The 20,608-nt window shown below is 37.9% G+C and overlaps 1 protein-coding gene across 1 annotated transcript; it reads left to right on the forward strand.

Annotated features, from left to right (window-relative positions):
- Positions 1-16,694: 16,694 nt before the first annotated feature.
- Positions 16,695-17,633, forward strand: LOC102850941 (olfactory receptor 2T1-like). Its single transcript, XM_006898140.1, has one exon. The coding sequence runs from the start codon at positions 16,695-16,697 to the stop codon at positions 17,631-17,633; it is 939 nt and encodes a 312-aa protein (XP_006898202.1).
- The last annotated feature ends 2,975 nt before the right edge of the window (positions 17,634-20,608 follow it).

Below are 20,608 nucleotides of genomic sequence, written 5' to 3' on the forward strand. Positions count from 1 at the left end.
TGCTTGTTAGCCATCTGAATGTTGTCTTTGGTGAACTGCCTGTTCATATCCTGTGCCCATTTTTCTATTGGATTATTTACCTTTATCTTGTTTTGGTGCTCAAGTATTTTATAATTTCTGGATATAAGTCCCTTATCTGATAGGTTATTACCAAATACTTTTACCCATTCGGTGGCTTCCCTTTTTACCCTGTTGGCGAAGGTTTTGGATGTGCATAGGGGATTCTTAGAAGATCCCATTCATCTACTTTATCTTCTCCTGGTTGTAGCTAAAAGTGATAGGTTATTTAAAAGTCTAAGCACTGATCAATAGTAATTAATTCTATATGATACAATGTATATGAATGAGTGTGCTAAACATAAATGAAAAATTGTATAAAACACAATGTACATGAATGAAACACAATGTATATGAATTATCTAATGAAAACTAATAAAAAATGGAAGAAAAGGAAAAGAACCACCTTAAAAAGTCTAAGCTCTGGTGGCAAGAAGAATGCAATCCCAAATCACCTAGTTAAAATCCACCAGCTGCTCCGTAGGAGAAGGATACGTATTCTCCCCCTTTACAATTTATCACCTCTGAAATAATCGCTGGAGTCTCATCTATGAGTTGGTTCTGACTTGATAGTAAATAAATGAGAACAATTCAAAAAATAGGACAAAATACATTCTGTTTTTTCAGTAACTTACATTTCATTAAAATAAGCCAAGATGTGTTGCCTTGGGTAAATCTGTGAAGGACCTATCCAAAGTTCTAAAGAGAAATAATATCAGTTTAAAGACTAAGGAGTAGGGGATCTCACTACTATCAAGAAGAAACCGAATAAGGCACCTATTCTTAAGGACCCGGGATTCTTGTGACACCGAGACCTACAGGAGAAAAGCGGAAGTTGCAGGAGTAAACCAGAGATCCAATATGAGACAGAGTTGACCTTTTGAGTGTTTCCCCATGGAACCAGAACTAGAAACCTTCATCCAAGCTTGCTGGAGGACTTGAGAGAGAGGTGCCTTAATTAATATGAGTAACACTGGCCTAACACTGCAAGGTTGAAGTCTAAAGGGTCTTCGGCATGTTTCAGAAATTGTCCTGTCTGAGAAATTTTATCTTATTGCCAGACTGAGTTGTAACCTGTTAACTTCACTAGCAAACACCATAATTGTGAATATGTTTCTGTGAGGTCTGTATTGCTATTGTAATGGATTTTAGACCTGGTGAGGAAGGAGGGTTAACGCTGTAATTAGCATAACTAGGGAGTGGAGCTGTTGATGGGGGTGGTTTTCTCTTGTGTAGTTAGTAAAGGTCAGACTTAGTTGTTCCCATATTGCCCTTGCTATTTTTATAGTTAATGGCAGAAAGTGGTTTCTTGCAATGGCTCCAGACTCATGGAAGTGTGAAATTTTATTCGAGACAGAAATCAGTTTCTTGAAAAATTTATGTAAGATGGTTGCTTTTTCTCCTACAATGATGGAAAGAGAAGTCGGGAAGCTTCTTTGGCCTAAGTCAATAGGCAGAGCCACAGGCCTTATGCTCATGAACAAGATATGTTAAAGATGATACTTAGAGCAAAGGGTCAAGAGAAAACCAAGAACTTTTGCTTTTTGTTCTGTTTTAACAGGCTTGTGTGGTAAATTTATGCCGATTTTACTTCATGGATATTGATGTTTCTTCCATGTAATCGGTGTTAAATGTATGCTGGGAATGATTCATGGATACTGTCAATTCAGTAACTCTATAAATCCAATTTTGGCAAGTACTTGATTGGATGTGCCAACTGAAAAGAATTGTCCTAGAAATAGACTTGTGAAAGGGGAAATAATTGTCCTAGAAATACATACTTGTTAAAAGTAGAATTTGGGTTCTGTAGCTTAATCTAGAAGAAATATTAAGCCCCACTCAGTAATTAGAATTAGAAGATTTGCCTTTGTTTTCTTTTGTTTTTAATTTTTTCTCACTAAGTTATTTACAAAATTTGAATACAAATGCACACTAATATTTTCAATTTCCCTCACCCCTCAACCATCAAATTTTACAACCCAATTATTAATCCCTTCTTCCCCTTGTACATCCACATTCCTCTGTTTTCAGCCTCTCTCACCCCTCCTGGATCCTTATACTTATTCTACAACAATGGTCTTATATAATATTTATCCTTAAGTAACTGAATTATTTCACTCAGCATAATACTCTCCAGACCCTTCCTAAGTATTCTACAGTATTGTGGAATTCACTCAATATGGTGAAAATGACAATCCTACCAAGGACAATTTACATGTTCAATGTAATCTGAATCTAGATACCAAATTCATTTTTCAAGGAGAGTGAAAGAGAAATTATCAAATTTATTTGAAGAGACAATTGACTGCGAATAAACAAAACATCTCTGAGAAACAAAAATGAGGTTGGAGGCATAGCACTCCCTGACCTCAAAACCTACAACACAGCAGTGATAACCAAAACAGCATGGTGCTGGTACAATGACAGACACATAGACCAATGGAACAGAATTGAGAACCCAGAAATAGACCCGGCTATCTAGGGTCAACTCATATTCAACAAGGAAATCAGAGCTATCAAATGGGGAAATGAAAACCTCTTCAACAAATGGTGCTGGCATAACTGGACTTCCACCTGCCGAAAGCTGAAACACGATCCACATCTCACACCACACACAAAAATCAACTCAAGGTGGGAGTAAAGCCCAAAACCATAACATTCATAAGAGGCATATTGGAATCAAGCATAGAAGTGCTAGACCAAGGTATTAAGACACTGCTAAATGCAGCCAGAAATGCACCACCTAAAGAGGGTAAAGTGATGCATGGGACTTTCTAAAGATTAAATCTCTGTGCACATAAAAAACTTTTTCCAACAGAGTGAAAGTAAACCTACAGACTGGGAACAGACATTTGGTAATACCATCTCAGACAAGAGTCTTATAACAGAAGTTTACAGAATACACCTGATCCTCCACCAGAAAAAGAGTGATAATCCAACTGCAAAATGGTTAAAAAACATGGAAAGAATTTTCACAGAGGAACATATTTGAATGGCAAAGGGACACATGAAGAAATGCTCTAAATCATTGGCAATAATAGAGTTGCAAACAAAAAAACACAATGAGGTACCACTTCACTCCAGTAAGAGAGGCAAAGTTTAACAGGGCAGGAAGTAACAGATGTTGGAGAGGATATAGTGAGAAAGGAACTATTATACCTTGTTGGTGGGATTGTAAAATGCTACAACCATTCTGGAAGGCAGTTTGGCGCTTACTAAAAAAGCTGACCATAGAAATTCCGTATGACCCAGCTATTCCACTACTTGCAATATACCATAAGAATATGAAAACTGAGTCGCAAACTGAGATTTGTATACCAATGTTCATAGCAACATTATTCACTATCACAAGAACGTCGAAACAGCCCATATGTCCAACTACAAATGAATGGATTGAGAAATTATGGTACATTCACACAATGGAATACAATGTAGCATACAGGAGCAATAATTTTGTAAATTATTACCTAACTTGGGAGGGACTGGATGGAAAGCATTATGCTGAGTGAACTAAGTGAGACCCACAAGGATAAATATTTATAAGACCATTATTGTAGAATGAGTATAAGGATCCAGGAGGGCTGGGAGAGGCTGCAAGCAGAGCGATGTGAATGTACAGGAGGAAGAGGGTATTAATCACTGGATTATAGAATTTGTTGGGCTGGGGTGGTGAGGGATATTGAAAGAACTTGTTGAAATTTGTATTCAAATTTGGTAGATAAACTAGTAAAAGAAATAAAGAAACATGGTGTGCAACCCCTGTAGAAGGCAGTATGGTGCTTTCTCAAAAAGTTGGAATTAGAAATATCATTTGACCCAGCAATTTCATTACTGGAAATATACTCTAAAGAAACCAGAACTGCGACCTAAGTAGATATATGCACACCATGTTTATTTTTCACAATAGCAAAGGGTTGGAAACAACCCATGTGCCCATCAACAAATGAATGGATAGAGAAGCTGTGCAATACTCACGCAATGGAATACTATGCAGCACTAAAAGACAGAGAACCCATGACATATTATACAAAATGAGTGGCTCGGGAAGACATTATGGTGAGTGAAATATCTCAGTCACAATAGGACAAATACAACATAATGCCACTCTTACAAAACAGAACCGAAATGGGGGTTGGGAGGAAACTTAAGAAGAAAGGGGATAAACAATGTACACTTCATTGAAACAGATGAGGGAGAGAAATGCTTAAAAGGAATATATGGTTAGGTACTATTTGCATGACAGCAGTCCAGAATAAGAGCTGCATAGTAAATTTGACTGGGGTGGAGTTGGGGAATTGTGTAGTAACAAAAGATTTTTTTTTCAAGTGGAAAAGCAAATGGGCTGGGTGGGGGTGGGCAGGTAGGAAAATGTGCAACATTGGAAATCTAAGTGCTCTATAAACGTTCGTTAAAATCTCAATTTAAAAAATAAGAGGAATAAAAGATCAAAATGGATGTCAAAAGAGACTTGGAAAAAAATGGATGTCAGAAGAGAATGGAAATGCACTAAAGTGATAAGAAGCGAAGAGAAATGAAAGAAATGCCAAAGTCAAAGAGATAAACAGAAGACTTCAAAGAAAAACTTGAGAAGAAAAATCAAATTATTAAATGGAATGTGTAAGGAGCTGTAGTTGGAAAATAAAAAGGGAAGAATTAGCTCAGCCTTCATAAAATTGAAAGAACTTAAAATCAATTTCAAGTCACATGTTACTATGGGTAAAATTTTTAATTATCCATTCAACATTAAAAGAGGGAAGAAAGGAATATGCAGAGTCACAGTACCAAAACAAACAAACAAACAAATAACAACACCCAAAAAACAGAAGAAAACAAAACCCACCAAACTAGATGATATGAACAAGAGCCCATGGTAATGAAGGGAAGAAGTTAAAACTTCACTGACAACACTGGCAAAAAAATAAAATCCCAGGATGCAATGGAGTGCCAGTTGAAATGCTTAAACAAATAGATGTAACTTGGAGGTATTCATAAGTCTATGCCAGGAAATTTGGAAGACAACTACTTGGCCAACTGACTGGAAAAGGTCCATATTTGTTCTCATTCCCAAGAAAAGGTTATCTAACAGAATGTGAAAATTCTTGAACCATATCATTAATATCACATACAAGCAAATATTGCTGAAGATCATCCAAAAACAGGAAGAAGAGTACCTCAAGAGATAACTGTCATAAGCTCCAGTTAGGTTGTTGTTGTTGTTTTGTTATGTGCCGTCGAGTCATAGCGACCCTATGTTCAACAGCCCTAAACCCTGCTCTATCCTGTGCCAATCGCACTGCCTCTGACACTACCATCCTGATTACCCCAGTCATTGAATCAATCCACCTCATACAGGGTCTTCCCCTCCTGTGCTGTCGCTCCACCCTCCCAAGCATGATGTCCCTCTCCAAGGATATGTCTCTCCTTACAACATGTCCAAAGTATGTCAGACGAAGCCCCAGAATCCTTGCCTCCAAGGAATAGCCTGGTTTAACCCTCTCTAGGATGGATCTGTTTGTTTTCATGGCAGTCCAGGGTACATTCAATACTCTTCTCCAGCACCACAGCTCAAAGGTGTCAATTCTCCTATCCTCCCTAGTCATTGTCCAACTCTCTGATGCACAACAAGTGATTGCAAAGACCATAGAACCAGAGATATAATTGCTGATGCCAGATGGATTCTGCCTGAGAGCAGAGAATACTAGAAGAATATCTATTTGTGTTTAATTGACAATTAAAGACCTTTTTCTGTGGATCATAACAAACTATGGGAGATTAGTGGGAATTTCACAACACTTAATTATGCTCATATGAAATCTCTATCTAGATCAAGAAGGTATTGTCTGAACAGAACCAGGGAACAAGGCATGGTTTAAAATCAGAAATGTTGCATCCTTTATATTCAGAAAGGTTGTATCCTTAATCCATACTTATTCAACATATACATTGAACAAATCATTCAAGGATCTGAACACTATGAAGAAAAATATAGCAACAGGATCAAAGGAAGACTCATCAGCAATCTGTGTTATGCGGAAGATACAACCTTACTTGTTGAAAGTGAGAGGATTTTAAAATCTTTCTGCAGTAGATTAAAGACTACAGTTGCTAAGACGAATTGCATCTCAACATCAAGATGACAAACCCCTTAACCATTGGACTGATGAAGTAAAATCATTATGTTTTGTTTCTTTTTTTTATGTTATTGTTTCTTTATGCTTTCAAGTCACCTATGACTCATAGTGACTGTTAAGTCTAGACAGAGGGGCCAGCAGGGAGAATGAAGAACTCCAAGAATACACAGGTCCACAAGAGGAGTGAACGGCCCCACCAAACTGGCCAAACTAATGGGTGAACCATAAATCACAATGAAATGTCCCTTCCTAAAGACTGTTATAAAAACTTTCCCCAATAAATTCATGGTGTGACTTCTCCATTCTGCATCTTCAAAATGAGGAACTTCACCTGGGAGTTCCCCTACTATCACCACCCCCTTTAAGAAAGCTGCATTAAGCTTTTTTTCATACACTCTGATTTCTTCCTCTGGTCCCCTAACCTAACAGTGACACTATAAGCAAAGGCTCTGAACTTTTCCATGATCTTGCCACCTCTAACACACCTGAACTTATTGCCACAGACCTGTTCTCTTGGAAGTCCATAATATAGTCAGTACTCTTTCCAGCATCACAACCCAAAGCATCAATTTTTCTTCTATGAACCTTAGTCATTGTCCAGATCACAGATGCACAGCAAGCAATTGTAAAGACCATGTCTGAATCTGGGGCACCTTAGTTTCTAGGCTGACATTTTACTCTTTAGCACTCTGTAGAGGTCCTTGACCACAGATTTTCCTGATACAGCTTGTCAGAATGGTAGAGATCCACATTTATTCTCATTTCCCAAAAAAGCGAAATATTGTGGATATGTTGCAAGGTGGGAACAGTCCTTGGAGAGGGACAGCACAGGAGAGGCAGACCTTCTATGAGATAGATTGATTCCATCACTGGAGTAATGGGGATAAGTGTGTCAAAGACAGTAAGTTTGATTGGCAAGAGATAGAACAGGGTTTAGGGCTTTTGTACATAGGGTCACAATGAGTCTCAAGTGACTTGAAGGAAAGTAATAACAACAATACATAAAAATGATTATATGAAAAATAATGTGAAGGAAAGATAGTATGAAACACAATGTATAGTAACCTTGTCAGCAAACCAATATAGAATGAAAACGAAAAACCAAAAGCACATGTTTGTTCTTTTGACACCCAGTGGGATATTCATTAGTCTTCTCCAACAGCACAGCCCAAAGACGTTAATTCTCCTATAATCCTCATTCATTGTCCAGTTCTCAGATGCATAGCAAATGATTGAAAATATCATGGCCTATAAAGCAAGCACACTTTAGTTTACAAATCTAATAGGGCTGCAGAGCCCTTTCCTTCATCTCCTAGAAAGGCCACTGAAATGATCCAGTAACAGGAAGCAGCAGCTGTGGTGTTTCTCTCTGTTAAGGACATGGAACTGCTCTGCTTTCTTTCCCAGAAATAGTTATCTGAGAATCCAGTCCACTTCCCTATCTTGTAAAAAAACCATATGTGAGCATCCCCCTTCCCAAGTTCTTTGTAAGAGGATATAAATCCCCTCTCTAAATTTTATGGGGGCTCGTTTCCTGCTTAAGTGCCAGCCCAGCAGTTTTTCCTCAATAACCTGTCTTTCTTGGCCTGAACTGAGTTCTGTTCTTGTTCTGAAAATCTACAACATTTTTGCTCCTCAGTACTTTGGATAGTAATTTGCAGAATTTCCCAGTGCAATATGTTACCAAATCTCTGGGCAGCTAGTACCAAAAGTGTTGATTGTGGATTCAAGATGCAATAGTTGACAGTTTTAATATTTTGTCCATCTATCAGGATGTTAAGTATAGGTACAGTGGTAAGAATTTTTGTTTTCTTGACAGTGAAATGCAATCCATTTGAAGGTTGTATTCTTTGAGCTTGTGTGTCAAGTACTTCACGTCATCTTCACTTTCAGCAAGCAAGGTTGCATAACACGTGTTGGTGATGAGTCTGCCTCCAATCCTGATGCCACATTCTTCTTCATAGAGTCCAGATTCTCAAATAATTTGCTCAGCATATAGACTAAATAGATATGGAGAAAGGATACAACCCTGACCTGCACCTTTCCTAATTTTAAACCATATGGTATTCCCTTGCTCAGTTAATACAATCAAATATTGCCCTAGGTATAGGTTTTGCACGAGCACAATTTATTCTGGGATTCCCAATCTTCTCAGTGTTAGCCATAATTTGTTAGGATCCACACAGTCAAATGCCTTTGCATACTCAACAAAACACAAATAGACATTCTTCTAGTAGTCTTTTATTTTAGCCAGGATCCATTTGACATTTGATATCCCTTATGCCACCGCGTCTTCTAAATTCAGCTTGAACTTCTGACCGTTCTCTGTCTATATACTGTTCTAGCCCTTTTAAATGATCTTCACTAGTATTTTGTTTACATGTTCTATTCATCATAGTGTTCAATAGTTTTCACTTGTGTTGCATCATCTTTCTTGGGAATGGGAACAAATATGGATCTCTTCCATCTTTAGAGTTCAATCAGCTAGGTAGCTGTATTCCCAATTACTTGGCATTGATTGGTGAGCATTTATAAGGCTGCTTCTGTTGGTTGAAACATGTCAATTGGAATTTCATCAGTTCCTACGGCCTTATTTTTTGCTAATGCCTTCAGTGCAGCTTGTATTTCTTCTTCATTACTATTGGCTCTTGATAATGTACACACGGAGTATTTGAGTGCCATTCATCTGATGGTCTGCACAGAAATCAGACTGATTGCATTTGTGAGGAGAACCATTCAAGAAGTTCAAGTTAAGCCAGAAGTGGATCATGGAACAGACCATCAACTACTCATATGCAAGTTTAAACTGAAGCTAAAGAAAATTAAGTAAAATTCACATTGCTGGTGGAACTATAAAATGGTACAAGTACTCTGAAATACAGTTTGAAATTTCCTCAAAAAGTTTAACACAGAAACTCAGTATGACCCAGCTATTCCACTACTAGGAATATACCTCAAGGAAATTAGAATCTGAGACACAAATTGAGATAGGCAACAATGCTCATAGTAGTGTTATTCACCATTACAAGAACATGGAAACAGCCCAAATGTCCAACAGCAACTGAATAGATTGAGAAACTGTGGTACATTCATGCAATGGAATACTATGCAGCACTTAGCAGCAAAGATTTTGAAAAATACTGCAAAACTTGGGAATGACTGGAGAACATTATGCTGAGTGAACTAACTCAGTCTCATTAGTACAAGTACAGCATAAGACCACTAATGAAAAAATAGATGGATAATTAGTAACACATGTGTGTTACACCCTCCTTTCTTTCTCCCACTACCCAGGTTCACATTTTTTTAAGAAATCTTCATTCATTGTTGTATAATTACCTACCTCCCCCCACCCCAGTTCTCTTTGTAATGATATACCTCTTATTCTGGGATGTTGTCATACGTATAGTGCCTAATCATATTCATTTTAGAAAGATCTTTCTTTCATTCTGTTCCAACGCAATGGTCATTATCTAGCCATTTTTATCCCATTATCCTCCCAGTAACCCCATCCCTGACCTACTTTAAAACAGTGGTGCTGGAAATAAAAAAATTAAAATAGTGGTGCTATGTAGTATCTGTCCTTTTGTGACAGATATTTCTCTAAGCATGATATGCTTCAGGGTCCACCATGTTGTGTTATGTTTTACAAGTTTATTGTTATTCAGTGCTGTGTAGTATTCCATTATATGAATATAATATAGTTTTTCTATCCATTTATTGGTGGGCATTTGGGTTGCTTCCATCTCTTTGCTATAGTGAACAATGACTTAATAAAGGAGGGTGTGAAAACATCTGTTTGAATGGCACTTATGGTTTCTTTAGGGTATATTCCCTGTGGTGGCATTGCTGGATCAAATGGTATTTTTACTTCCAACTTTTTGAGAAAGTGTCCACTGGCAATTTTTGATATTTATTTTCATAAGTATTTCATAAGATTCTTTGATCTAACAGAAGCAACTCTACTTTGAACACTAGAAGGAAGTGTATTTTAGAAATCTCTGAGTTGGCTGAAAAATAGTGATTTCTCACAGTAGCAGATTGGATGTTTTGAAAGGAGTAGCTCTTATTTTCATCATTTTAAATGTTCAAGAGGGAAGCTTAAAAGGCCTAGTTTATGATATAGAGACACTGCCAAATACAGCCAAAAATGCACAATTCAAAGACAATAAAATTGATTAATGGGACCTTCTAAAGAATAAATCTCTGTGCACATCAAAACATTTTTCCAATAGGGTGAAAAGAAAATCTACTGACTGGGAAAAAATATTTGGCAATACCATCTCAAACAAGAGTATCATAATCAAAGTTTTCAGAATAATCCTGTGCCTCTGCAAGAAAAATACTGACAGCCCAATTACAAAATTGGCAAAAGACACAGAAAAATTTTAAAGAGAAATATATTCGAATGGCCAACAGACACATGAATAATGTTCCAATACACTGGTAATAAGAGAGATTCAGATCAAAAGCACAATGAGGAGCAGTGGCAAATTTTAATAGGATAGCAAGTTAATAAATGTTTATGATAAAAATGCTAATAAATAAAAATGTTGATAATAAAAGTGTAATAAATGTTGAATTGGATTTGTAGAGAAAGAAACTCTTATACATTGTTGTGGGATTTTAAAATTATGCAACCACTCTGGAAGTTTGGCACTTCCTCAAAAAGCTGAACATAGAAATTCCATATGACCCAGCTATTATTGTATTGCTTGGAATATACTCCAAGAAAATGAGAACTGAGGCTCAAACAGAGACTTGTTCACCAATGTTTGTACTCATATTCACTATTGCAAGGACATAGAAACAGCCCAGATAACCAATCACAAGCAAATGGATTGAGAATTTGTGGTACATTCACACAATGTAGCATACAGGAGCAATCAATGATTTGTAAATTGCTACCTCACTTGGAAGGGAGAAAATTATGCTGAGTGAACTAACTCATACCCACAAGGACACACACAGTATGAGCCCATTATTGTAGAATGAGTATGAGGATCCAAGGGCAGGGGAGTGGGGTGGGGTTGCGGGTGGGGGTGGCAGGTGGAGCAGAAAGGAGAGGATGGGGGGATGAGGGGTTAATCACAGGGTTTCACAATTCAATCAGTGTGGGAGTGAAGGAAATGAGAAAGATCTTTTGTGAAAAACAATGTAATCAAACATTGTAAATAAATCAGTATAAAAAATATTCATCAGGGAAGTCAGAATGTAGAACTAATTAATTTCTATGGGGGAAAACTCCCTCAGGATATGTCCCCAAGAACATTTGACTACTAGATTACGTATTAGGGTAAAGTTTTACTACTTAGCCAACATATTTAACCTGAGAGTATGACAGAAGCATCTACACAACGATTGTAAATGGAAGTGTGACCATTCTCTTAAAAAAAAAATCTTAGCTTTCTGTTTTTACTTGAGGAATATTGCATCAAAGTGCTGCATAGCCCTAAAAAGATGATCACGTTATTGTGAAGAGAAAGTGATTACAGAACAGAACACATGGGAATTTAAGGTAGTTTTTCTTTTGAAAAAGTCATTTCATACAATAGAAAGTTTGTGAGATCATCACAACCAAGAATGCAAATACAAATTCATTAAAACAATAATATGTAAGTATAGTGTAAGTTTTGTTGTTGTTGTGTGCGATTGCCTTGAAATCATCTCACAGCAGGCCTTCCGTTGGATTTTTAGAGGCAATAAATGGCACGAGAGGAGACTGCTCATCTTCTCCTACAGGCTAAGTAGGAAGAAATTTTTTTAAATTAAGTCTGGGCACTTTAAGCATTATGAGTAGTTGGCATATGACCTGTTCAGCTAAGTTTACTTGACGCTATGTGTCTATCTTAATGCATTCGTGAATCTTAATGAATTTGTGAATCATTGAACTATATTTGCTTTCTCAATTTCAAAATCGCTAGTTGGAATAGCAAAATAATGTATTAATGAAACTAACGCGTTTATGGCTTGAAATAAAGTAGATTAATCCATTTTTAATAGACCTTGAAAAATTTTGACATTTTATGTTTTGTATAAGTATTTCTTTCAGAGAAAAAGGTTCAATCTAATGAAAACTTTAGTCTTTTGTTTGTGGTTTAAGACAAATCTAAAATGTAAGAAGTCAAACAGTAATATGTATTATGGTTATTTACAGATATATTTATTATTTTAAATATTAATCATTTTTTAAAATGTGCAATTTTCAATTCAGTATGTTCTTTCCAACTATATGAGTGTCTATTTTGGGCACGAAGTTGACAATAAAAATATAAAATATGAAAATATATTTCAAATTATAAAATTTATATACTCTTGGTTATAAAATACTAACTAGATGCCTCTTAGGTAGCGACCTAAGTGTCATTAATGCTTTTCTTTATTCTGTGTGAAAATTGAGAAACAGATTTTTGTACTCAATATGTATTCAAATTACCAGTCTTGATCTCTATACTATGAAGAAGTTGGCAGAGACCTATTTATGCAGATACCACTTCAGTCACATCACAGATACAAAATAAAAGCCTCTCATCGGTTTAAAACAAATTCATTGTTGGAGCCATTATCTACCTACCATTTTTTTACTGAGTTTATACAAAAAGTATAATTTAATTTTACTTTAATGAAAGTTTACAAAGACTTTGGATTTCCATTCATTCATTATTGCACTTTTCTCCCTGCCCACCCCTCCTCCAATTTGTTTTTCCCTTTGAAAAGTAAAAGAAAAGATTCTTTCATTGTTATTCGGTGCCTCCCCCCAAGTCCACTCCACTATGCTACCTTCATTCTGGATTCCTGCATAACAATAATATCTAATCACATATCCCTTTTAAACTGTTCTGTCTCTCATCTGTGTCAATGCAGTATACATAATTTATCCTCTCTTTCTCAGTAATGAAAAGTGCAACAGAAACATTTGTCCTAATCATTATGATGAAGCTCAGTATTTCTTCATTGCCTGATTAATGATCAAGTTCTCACTGGATCAACACACCACAAAGGATTTGGGACCCCATCCTCACCCTCACGGCTAGGGATGGTGGTCAATGTGGAACATTCTGCTCGCAACTGGATACTTGGATTAGGAAGCACCATGAGAAATTTAAATAACATTATTTTATGTATTCTTTTTTTTTTTTTACCAGACACATTGATAGGGCAAAAAAGAAAACTCACTGCTGCCCAGTCAGATTTGTCATAGGGATTCGCAATTGTCCTCTATACTCTTTCCAAAGGAGGAAAATGCCCGTTTTCCGCCTGCACAGTGGCTGGTGGATTTGAGCAATATTTCTCTGATGGTTTAGGGATGTGAAGCTGTGGTACAATCCCTAAGGCAAATGATTCTAATCCACCAGTCAGCAGCTCTGTAGGAGAAGGATTTGGCAATCTCCTACTGTGCTATTAAAAGCCTCTGAAACTCTGTGAAGGGTCAGCTATAGGTAGGTTCCAACTCCAGAGAAACAATTACTTTTAGGTTAGCATCTTAATACATTATGCCCCACACCAGGCATATTGTGATGAATTGGAAATGCAAAACATTTAGAGGTTGCAATGTAGTTGATGGATGAAGCTTCTTGAACCTGGAAGAGTCGTAGGTGGGGAATGTGGGAACATTTGTGGCTTTCTCTTTGCCCCAAGTGGGTGGAGAGTGTTTGCTGGAGCTCCTCGATTAAAACAAGCTTGGATGGAGGAGTGACAATCACTTCCAAAATAGGTTGCCTCTGGAAACCCTATGAACCTGGGGAAAGGATGAAAGTCACACATGCCAGTTGTGGAGGACTTTCGTTCATAAGGTTGCTATGATTTGCCTAAGACTAGATGGCACTTAATAACAACAATAAACAACAGTGTAGCTAATAAAAACAGTCAGTAACAATACAATGGGATAACTGTTATTATAGAAGTTCTATGGGTTATATTACAGTGGAACCCAACCCAGACAAAGATGAGGAATGCTTTGTTTAGCATGGAACACTAAAAAATAGAAAGGAATTAACCAGAAGGAAAAGATGTGGGCACTTTTGAAGGAAGAATGTTGCAGTTCCTGGCTGCCTACCCCAAATAATAGCCCAGGTCTGAAAATGTCTTCATATGGTTTCACTATATCCTGATAAAGCTACTAGATGACCAGATCCTGATAAATCCCTGGGCCTGATAGCATCCTGAAAGGACCCACACTCCCAACTTCTCAAGAAAACTACTACCCCCTCTCTATATCCTGAACAGCCCCTATAAAAGGAAACTGCTTTTGTCTACCTGCATGTCATTCTTTTTTATTTTTTCTGAACAGTCACCTGGTATTCCTGTCAAGTCTACTTAATAAAGTACTGTTCGTTACTGGACATCAGTTGCTTTTTCTTTTCTCTCTTTCTTAGATCTTTTTCTAACAGACAGAAAGAAAATTGTGCCTAAGAGTATAGCTAGAAAAATGACAGTATGTTTCTGCTTCTAAATTTGATAAAACTTGATGAGTTTCTATTTTCAATTGAGGTTTAAATGATCAGAATAATAACTTCTGTCAAAGTGACTGATTTGTCAAAGCCTTCTAGTTAAGTGCAATGGAGAATTGGTATTTAATTCATTAACACATGATTCACGATGGGGAAAATAAATGGGTAATGTAAAATATGCCAGACTTTGTAGATAAAGTGCCAATTACTACTGAGAAAAAAGAGAACTGAAATTGCTACCTCACATTGTTGGTCACTGTCCAGGGTCTCTAGAATTATCAAACATAAAATGTTTTTAGTTACATATTCTGAGTTACCAGGCGTAGATATTTATTAGCAACATAAACATTAAGAGTGGACAGGAATAACTGATTTTTTTAATCTTGACACATTATATCAAATATTGAAATTTTAACTTGTCCATATAATATCTTATAATTTGAAACTAGTTTTGTTTTAAAAATTATTTATTGGGAAATAAATATGTAGAGATACATTGAGAGAGAGAGAGAGAAAAAAATAGAGCAAGAGAGAAAATGAGAGAGAAAACTAGAGATATCTTCCTGAGTTACTAAAAGTATTAAGTATCAGATTAGATCAAGTGAGTGATGAGTGGTTGGCAGCTTGAATCTACTTATATCTAATAAAAAAAAGTCCTGAAAATCTACTTCTAAAGATCTTAGTTGTTGAAAACTTAAGTATGTTAAAACTCTAACATAGTAAGTTCTGTGAATCAGAATTGGTGACAACTGTTTTGTTTTGTTTTTAAGTCTATCAACTGTCTATCTATCATCTATCTATATCTATCTATCTATCTATCTATCTATCTATCTATCTATCTATCTATCTATCTATCTCTTTGTATTTGTATCTACCTGTAAATTCACATCTTTGTATGTATCTATCATCTACTTAACTGTCTTTTTAAATTTATCTGTGTAGCAAATGGTATGTTTAGACATACAATTTGGTAACATTAATTATAATTATTACACTGTGAAAGAATCACCATTGTCTTTTTTCATCTGCAAAACAGATATAATAAAGTGGTTGTGGGGCCATCCTATATGAAGCAGTTGGGTTCCGGAAGGTATGTGTTAATTTTTTTCTGGAAAAACATTGCTGTAAGTGGTACAGCACTTGTATGTCAGTTTGCTGTACTGAGATAACTTGGGGTTGCTGGGATGCTGAAAGCTGTGCCAAATGCCATAAGGATTGCCCATGGTTAACAGGGTTTGGTGGAGCTCCCAGAATGAGACAGACTAGAAAGCAGGATTGACATCCATTTCTTAAATAGCAGGCCTTTAAAAACCCTATGAACACTAGAGGAACTGGAATGTTTATAGTAGTGTAGTTTTGGCAGCATACAGACAAAGAGTTAAGCGACAATAACAGAGGTATGCTATTGAAGGCCACCAGCTTTTCTGTGGGAGAAGGATGGGCAATCTCATCTTGTGTTATTAACTGCTCTGAAAACCCCTTGGAGAGTCAGCTATAGGTCGGTCTGGCTGAAAGGTACACGACGAAAGTGGTAGAGCCTAGATTGGAAGTCAGTTGAAATGAGAAAAAACAATAAGGGTGGAGGGTCAGCGAAGGAAAGGAAGACTCTCAACCAAGTGGATTTATGGGGTGACTGGCATAATCAACTCTTGTGTTTTAGGAGCGGTGATGATGGCACAGGATAGAGTAGGGGTCAGATCTTTTGTTCATAGGGTTGTTATGAATTGTACTTGACTCAATGGCAGCTAACAACAACAACAACAAAAACAACAACAACTATCTGAGTCTACAAGGATGCAGGCAGCTGTGCATTATGATAGAATTGTTTCTTAGATTATCTCTATGCTTAAATATGTAGAAATATTACTCATGTAGATTGCAATTATAAGAAAATGACAGACAAATCTCATTAAAATGAGGAATTTAGTACTTTTCTAGAAAATGATGAGATTTTTTATTTGATAGAAATAAATCTTTTATTAATCCAACTATAGACTTTAACAAATTGGTTATTTTCTAACCAATTATTTTTTCCCCCAGTTAGAATTCTTGAGCTATGGAGTCAGGAAATGCAACATGGGACACAGACTATATTCTTCTGGGACTCTTCCCTACTCACAGATACCCTAGCATTTTTATGTCCATCATCCTTCTCATCTACTTCCTTGCAATTCTAGGAAATGCTACTCTTGTCTTTCTGATAGTGGTAGACTCTAGGCTCCACACTCCCATGTACTTTCTTTTATGTCAACTCTCTATCATTGACCTGGCCTATGTTTCAACCACTGTTCCCAAGATGGCCATGAATTTCTTTTCTGGGAGCAGGACAATCTCACGTGTTGGTTGTGGTACACAGATGTTCTTCTGGCTGATGTTAGCAGATGCAGAATGCGTCCTTCTGACACTCATGGCTTATGATCGCTATGTGGCTGTATGTAATCCTCTGAGATACACAACCATCATGAGTCCAACAGTCTGTTTGCAGATGGCTATTGGGTCTTGGATTGGAGGTGTGCTCAACTCCGTGGCACAGACAATTTACACGATGCATTTTCCTACCTGTGACAACAGAGAAATCAACCACTTCTTCTGTGAGATGCCTGCCATCCTGACACTCTCCTGTGAAGATACCTCAGGATACTTGATGGTGATAATGGTTATGAGCATCATATATATTATTGTGCCACTATCACTAATTATAACATCTTACCTTCGTATCTTCCTCACCGTTCTAAGAATGAATTCTCCTGAAGGAAGAAATAAAGCACTGGCTACCTGTTCTTCCCACTTGACTGTGGTGAGTCTCTACTTGGGGCCAAGCATAGTGGTTTACATGGCACCTGCCTCTTCTCACACTCCAGAGATGGGTCAAGGTCTCTCTGTGTCCTATACCATTCTTACACCCATGCTAAATCCTCTCATTTATAGCTTGAGAAACAAGGAAGTGATAGGGGCTCTGAAGAAGGTTATGTGTAGCACTTGGATTGTTCAATAAAAAAGAAGTTTTGAGTTTTGAAAATGTGGCTATTCTTGCAGATTATGTCGTCTTGAACTTAGCAATAGTCTCCCAGAACAATTTATTATGTTTTTAACATACTTGGAAATAAATCCTCTTCATCATGGTTTATATGAGTTTTGTTGACAACTATATTTATTTTTATGTTAAGGACAAGTGAATCAGTAGGTAAATTATACCTGTATCCTAAAGGGGTTTTAGAGGCAGCTGGTGGCATAAGAGGAAATTTTCTGTCCTTCTTCTGTGGAGCAGCTGGTGAATTTGAACTGCATGCCTTTGAGATTGCAGCACAGCTTCTTGTCACTGGGGATAGGAACCAAAATTTGACCTTAATCTGTCCCACTCAAATTTCAAAACCATCTCAGGAATAGGTTTGAGGTCTTTAGCACCAATGAGCCTAGACCAAATGAGCTCTGGGAGCATATCAAGAAAATCGTCCATGAGGAATGCAAAAGATCATTACAAAGGCTGAAGAAGAAGGAAAGACCAAGATGGATAGCATGTGAGACTCTGAATATTGCATTAAAACACTGAGAAGCTAAAGCTAAAGGAAAAAACCAAAGAGCTGAACAGAAAATTTCAAAAGACAGCTCGGGACGACAAAGCAAGATATTATGATGAAATGTGCAGAGTGCTGGAGTCAGAAAATCAAAAGGGCTGAACTCAGTGTTTCTTAAGCTGAAGGAGTTGAAAAAAAAATTAAAGCCATGGGTGGTAATGCTCAAGGATGCATTGGGTAGAATGTTAAATGATGCAATAAACATTAAAAGAAGATGGAAGGATTTGTGGAAGAGTCATCAACAACCTGAGTTATGCAGATTTAACAACCCTGCTCCCTGAATCTGAGGAGGACCTGAAGCACTTGCTGCAGAAGGTCAAGGACTGCAGCCTTCAATAAGGATTGAAGCTCAGCATCAAGAAAACAAAGATTCTCACCACTGAGCCAATTGGTAGCATCACTATGGATAGTGAAGAGATTGAGATAGCCAACAGTTTTAGTTTGCTTGGCTCCACAGTCAACACTCTTAATACCAACAGCCAGTAAATCAAGAGTTGAATTGCATTGGGAAAGTCAGTTGTCAGGGACCTCCAGAGTATTGAATGTCAGGCAGGAGCTTAAGGTGGGCCTGATCTGGGCTATAGTCATTGCAATTACATGCTATGCATCAGAGATTTGGACAGTGACTAGGTATGATAGAAAGATAATTGATAGAGCCACGCGGCGCACAAGCAGAGCAGAACAGACTGCAACCCCTAACTCCCAGCGCAGCCCAAGCCCTGCACCCCCCATCCCTGCCACAGCACCGTTTCCAGGGACACCACCCCACCACCATCCCGTGCCCCCACAATTTTGGCACACCCTGGTGGCCTCGCCACAACCCTGCACCCCCTGGCGGTGCTCCAGGACCACTAGAGACTCCTTCACGCAACACAACAACAGCCGTGGACAATACAATTCTGAGTCAGCACACAAAGGCACACCATGGAGACAACCATCATCTGAAGCCACCAATCAAGCTGCTGTGGGGCTGATCTGCCATGAGAAAGGCTGGTAAGACCCTAATTGGGTTTTCTTGAGCAACACCTATTGTCTGGGAGAGTTCCTGAGGTTGAGCCTACTGGTGGGAATTTGGCTGAGCTCTTTCAGGGCACACCAACTGCCCAGTAAAGAGCAGGCCAGTGATAATTTGGTGGAACTTTTGTGGACACTGCAGACCAGCCAGAGGCGAGTGGGTTGGTGGAAATTTGACTTTGTCTTGTTGAGTCCCCTTGACTAAGGAGCTTTCCTGGGCAGGGGCCACAGTGCAAGGGCAACTGTGTGAGCACCACTGGACAGGGACCAGTGAATGAAAACCACGGGATGGGAGATGGACAGCTGGAATTTGAATAGGGACCCCAGTTGTAAGCACACCCAGACAACTGAGGCCTGAGTGAGGTCCTCCAAGTGGTGGACCTGCCCTTGTGATTGCCGCAAGCACGTGCATGCCCTTCCCTATTTGGCTCCACACCTGTGTCTACACATCTGGTTAATCAACCTGCCTTTCTTTAATCCGGAGCACCTTGACCTATCTTACCTACAAGAGGCTGCTCTCATAGGCTCTGAACTGACATTTCCCTGGAGTCAGACATTCAGAGAAAAGCACAAGTGGGATAGCTACCCAAATGATCTCTAGAGCATTATCTTCATCGAGAACATATCAATGTCTCGAAGAAAGCAAACTGTACCACACAATACACAAGCACAAAGCAAGATATCACCCCCAAAGGGTGACACAGTATCAATGTATTTCCTGAAGGTAGAAAGTCTGATGGAACTTTCTGACACCGAATTTAAAAGAACAATGATTGAATATTTTCAATGGATGAAGGGCAAACTTGAAGAATTACAGGATAGTACAAACAAAAAACAAGAGGAACTAAAAAAAACAAACAAAACCCAAAAACAGTCCGGAACAATGTAGAGAAAACAAACGAGACATTTGTGACACTGGAAAAACAAGAAACCACTATCCAAAATATGAGGCTCAATGTTTCAGATGCTGTCAACATGATGGAGGGGCACATGAACAGAGTTGAAGAGATGGAACAAAGAGCCGATGAAATAGAAGACAAAATTGTCACCACGGATTTGCTAGAGCAAAAAGCAGACTCAAAAATGAAGGAAAAAGAAGAAAACCTAAGAATAATGTGGGACACCATCAAGAGAAATAACATGCGCCTCCTTGGAATCCCAGAAAAGGAAGAAGCAAGTAAAGGCACTGAAAAAGTTGTGGAAGAATTACTAGAAGAAAACTTTCCAGGCATAATGAAGAATGAAAGAATATATATACAAGAAGCTCAGTGAACACCATGTAGACTAGACCCAAAAAGAAAAACATCAAGGCATATCATAGTTAAATTTGCCAGAACCAAAGATAAGGAGAGAATCCTGAAAGCAGCAAGGGAGAAACAAA

Source organism: Elephantulus edwardii, unplaced genomic scaffold, assembly GCF_000299155.1.
Source record: "Elephantulus edwardii isolate Elephantulus edwardi_28Jun2011 unplaced genomic scaffold, EleEdw1.0 scaffold00221, whole genome shotgun sequence".
Lineage (NCBI taxonomy): Eukaryota > Metazoa > Chordata > Mammalia > Macroscelidea > Macroscelididae > Elephantulus > Elephantulus edwardii.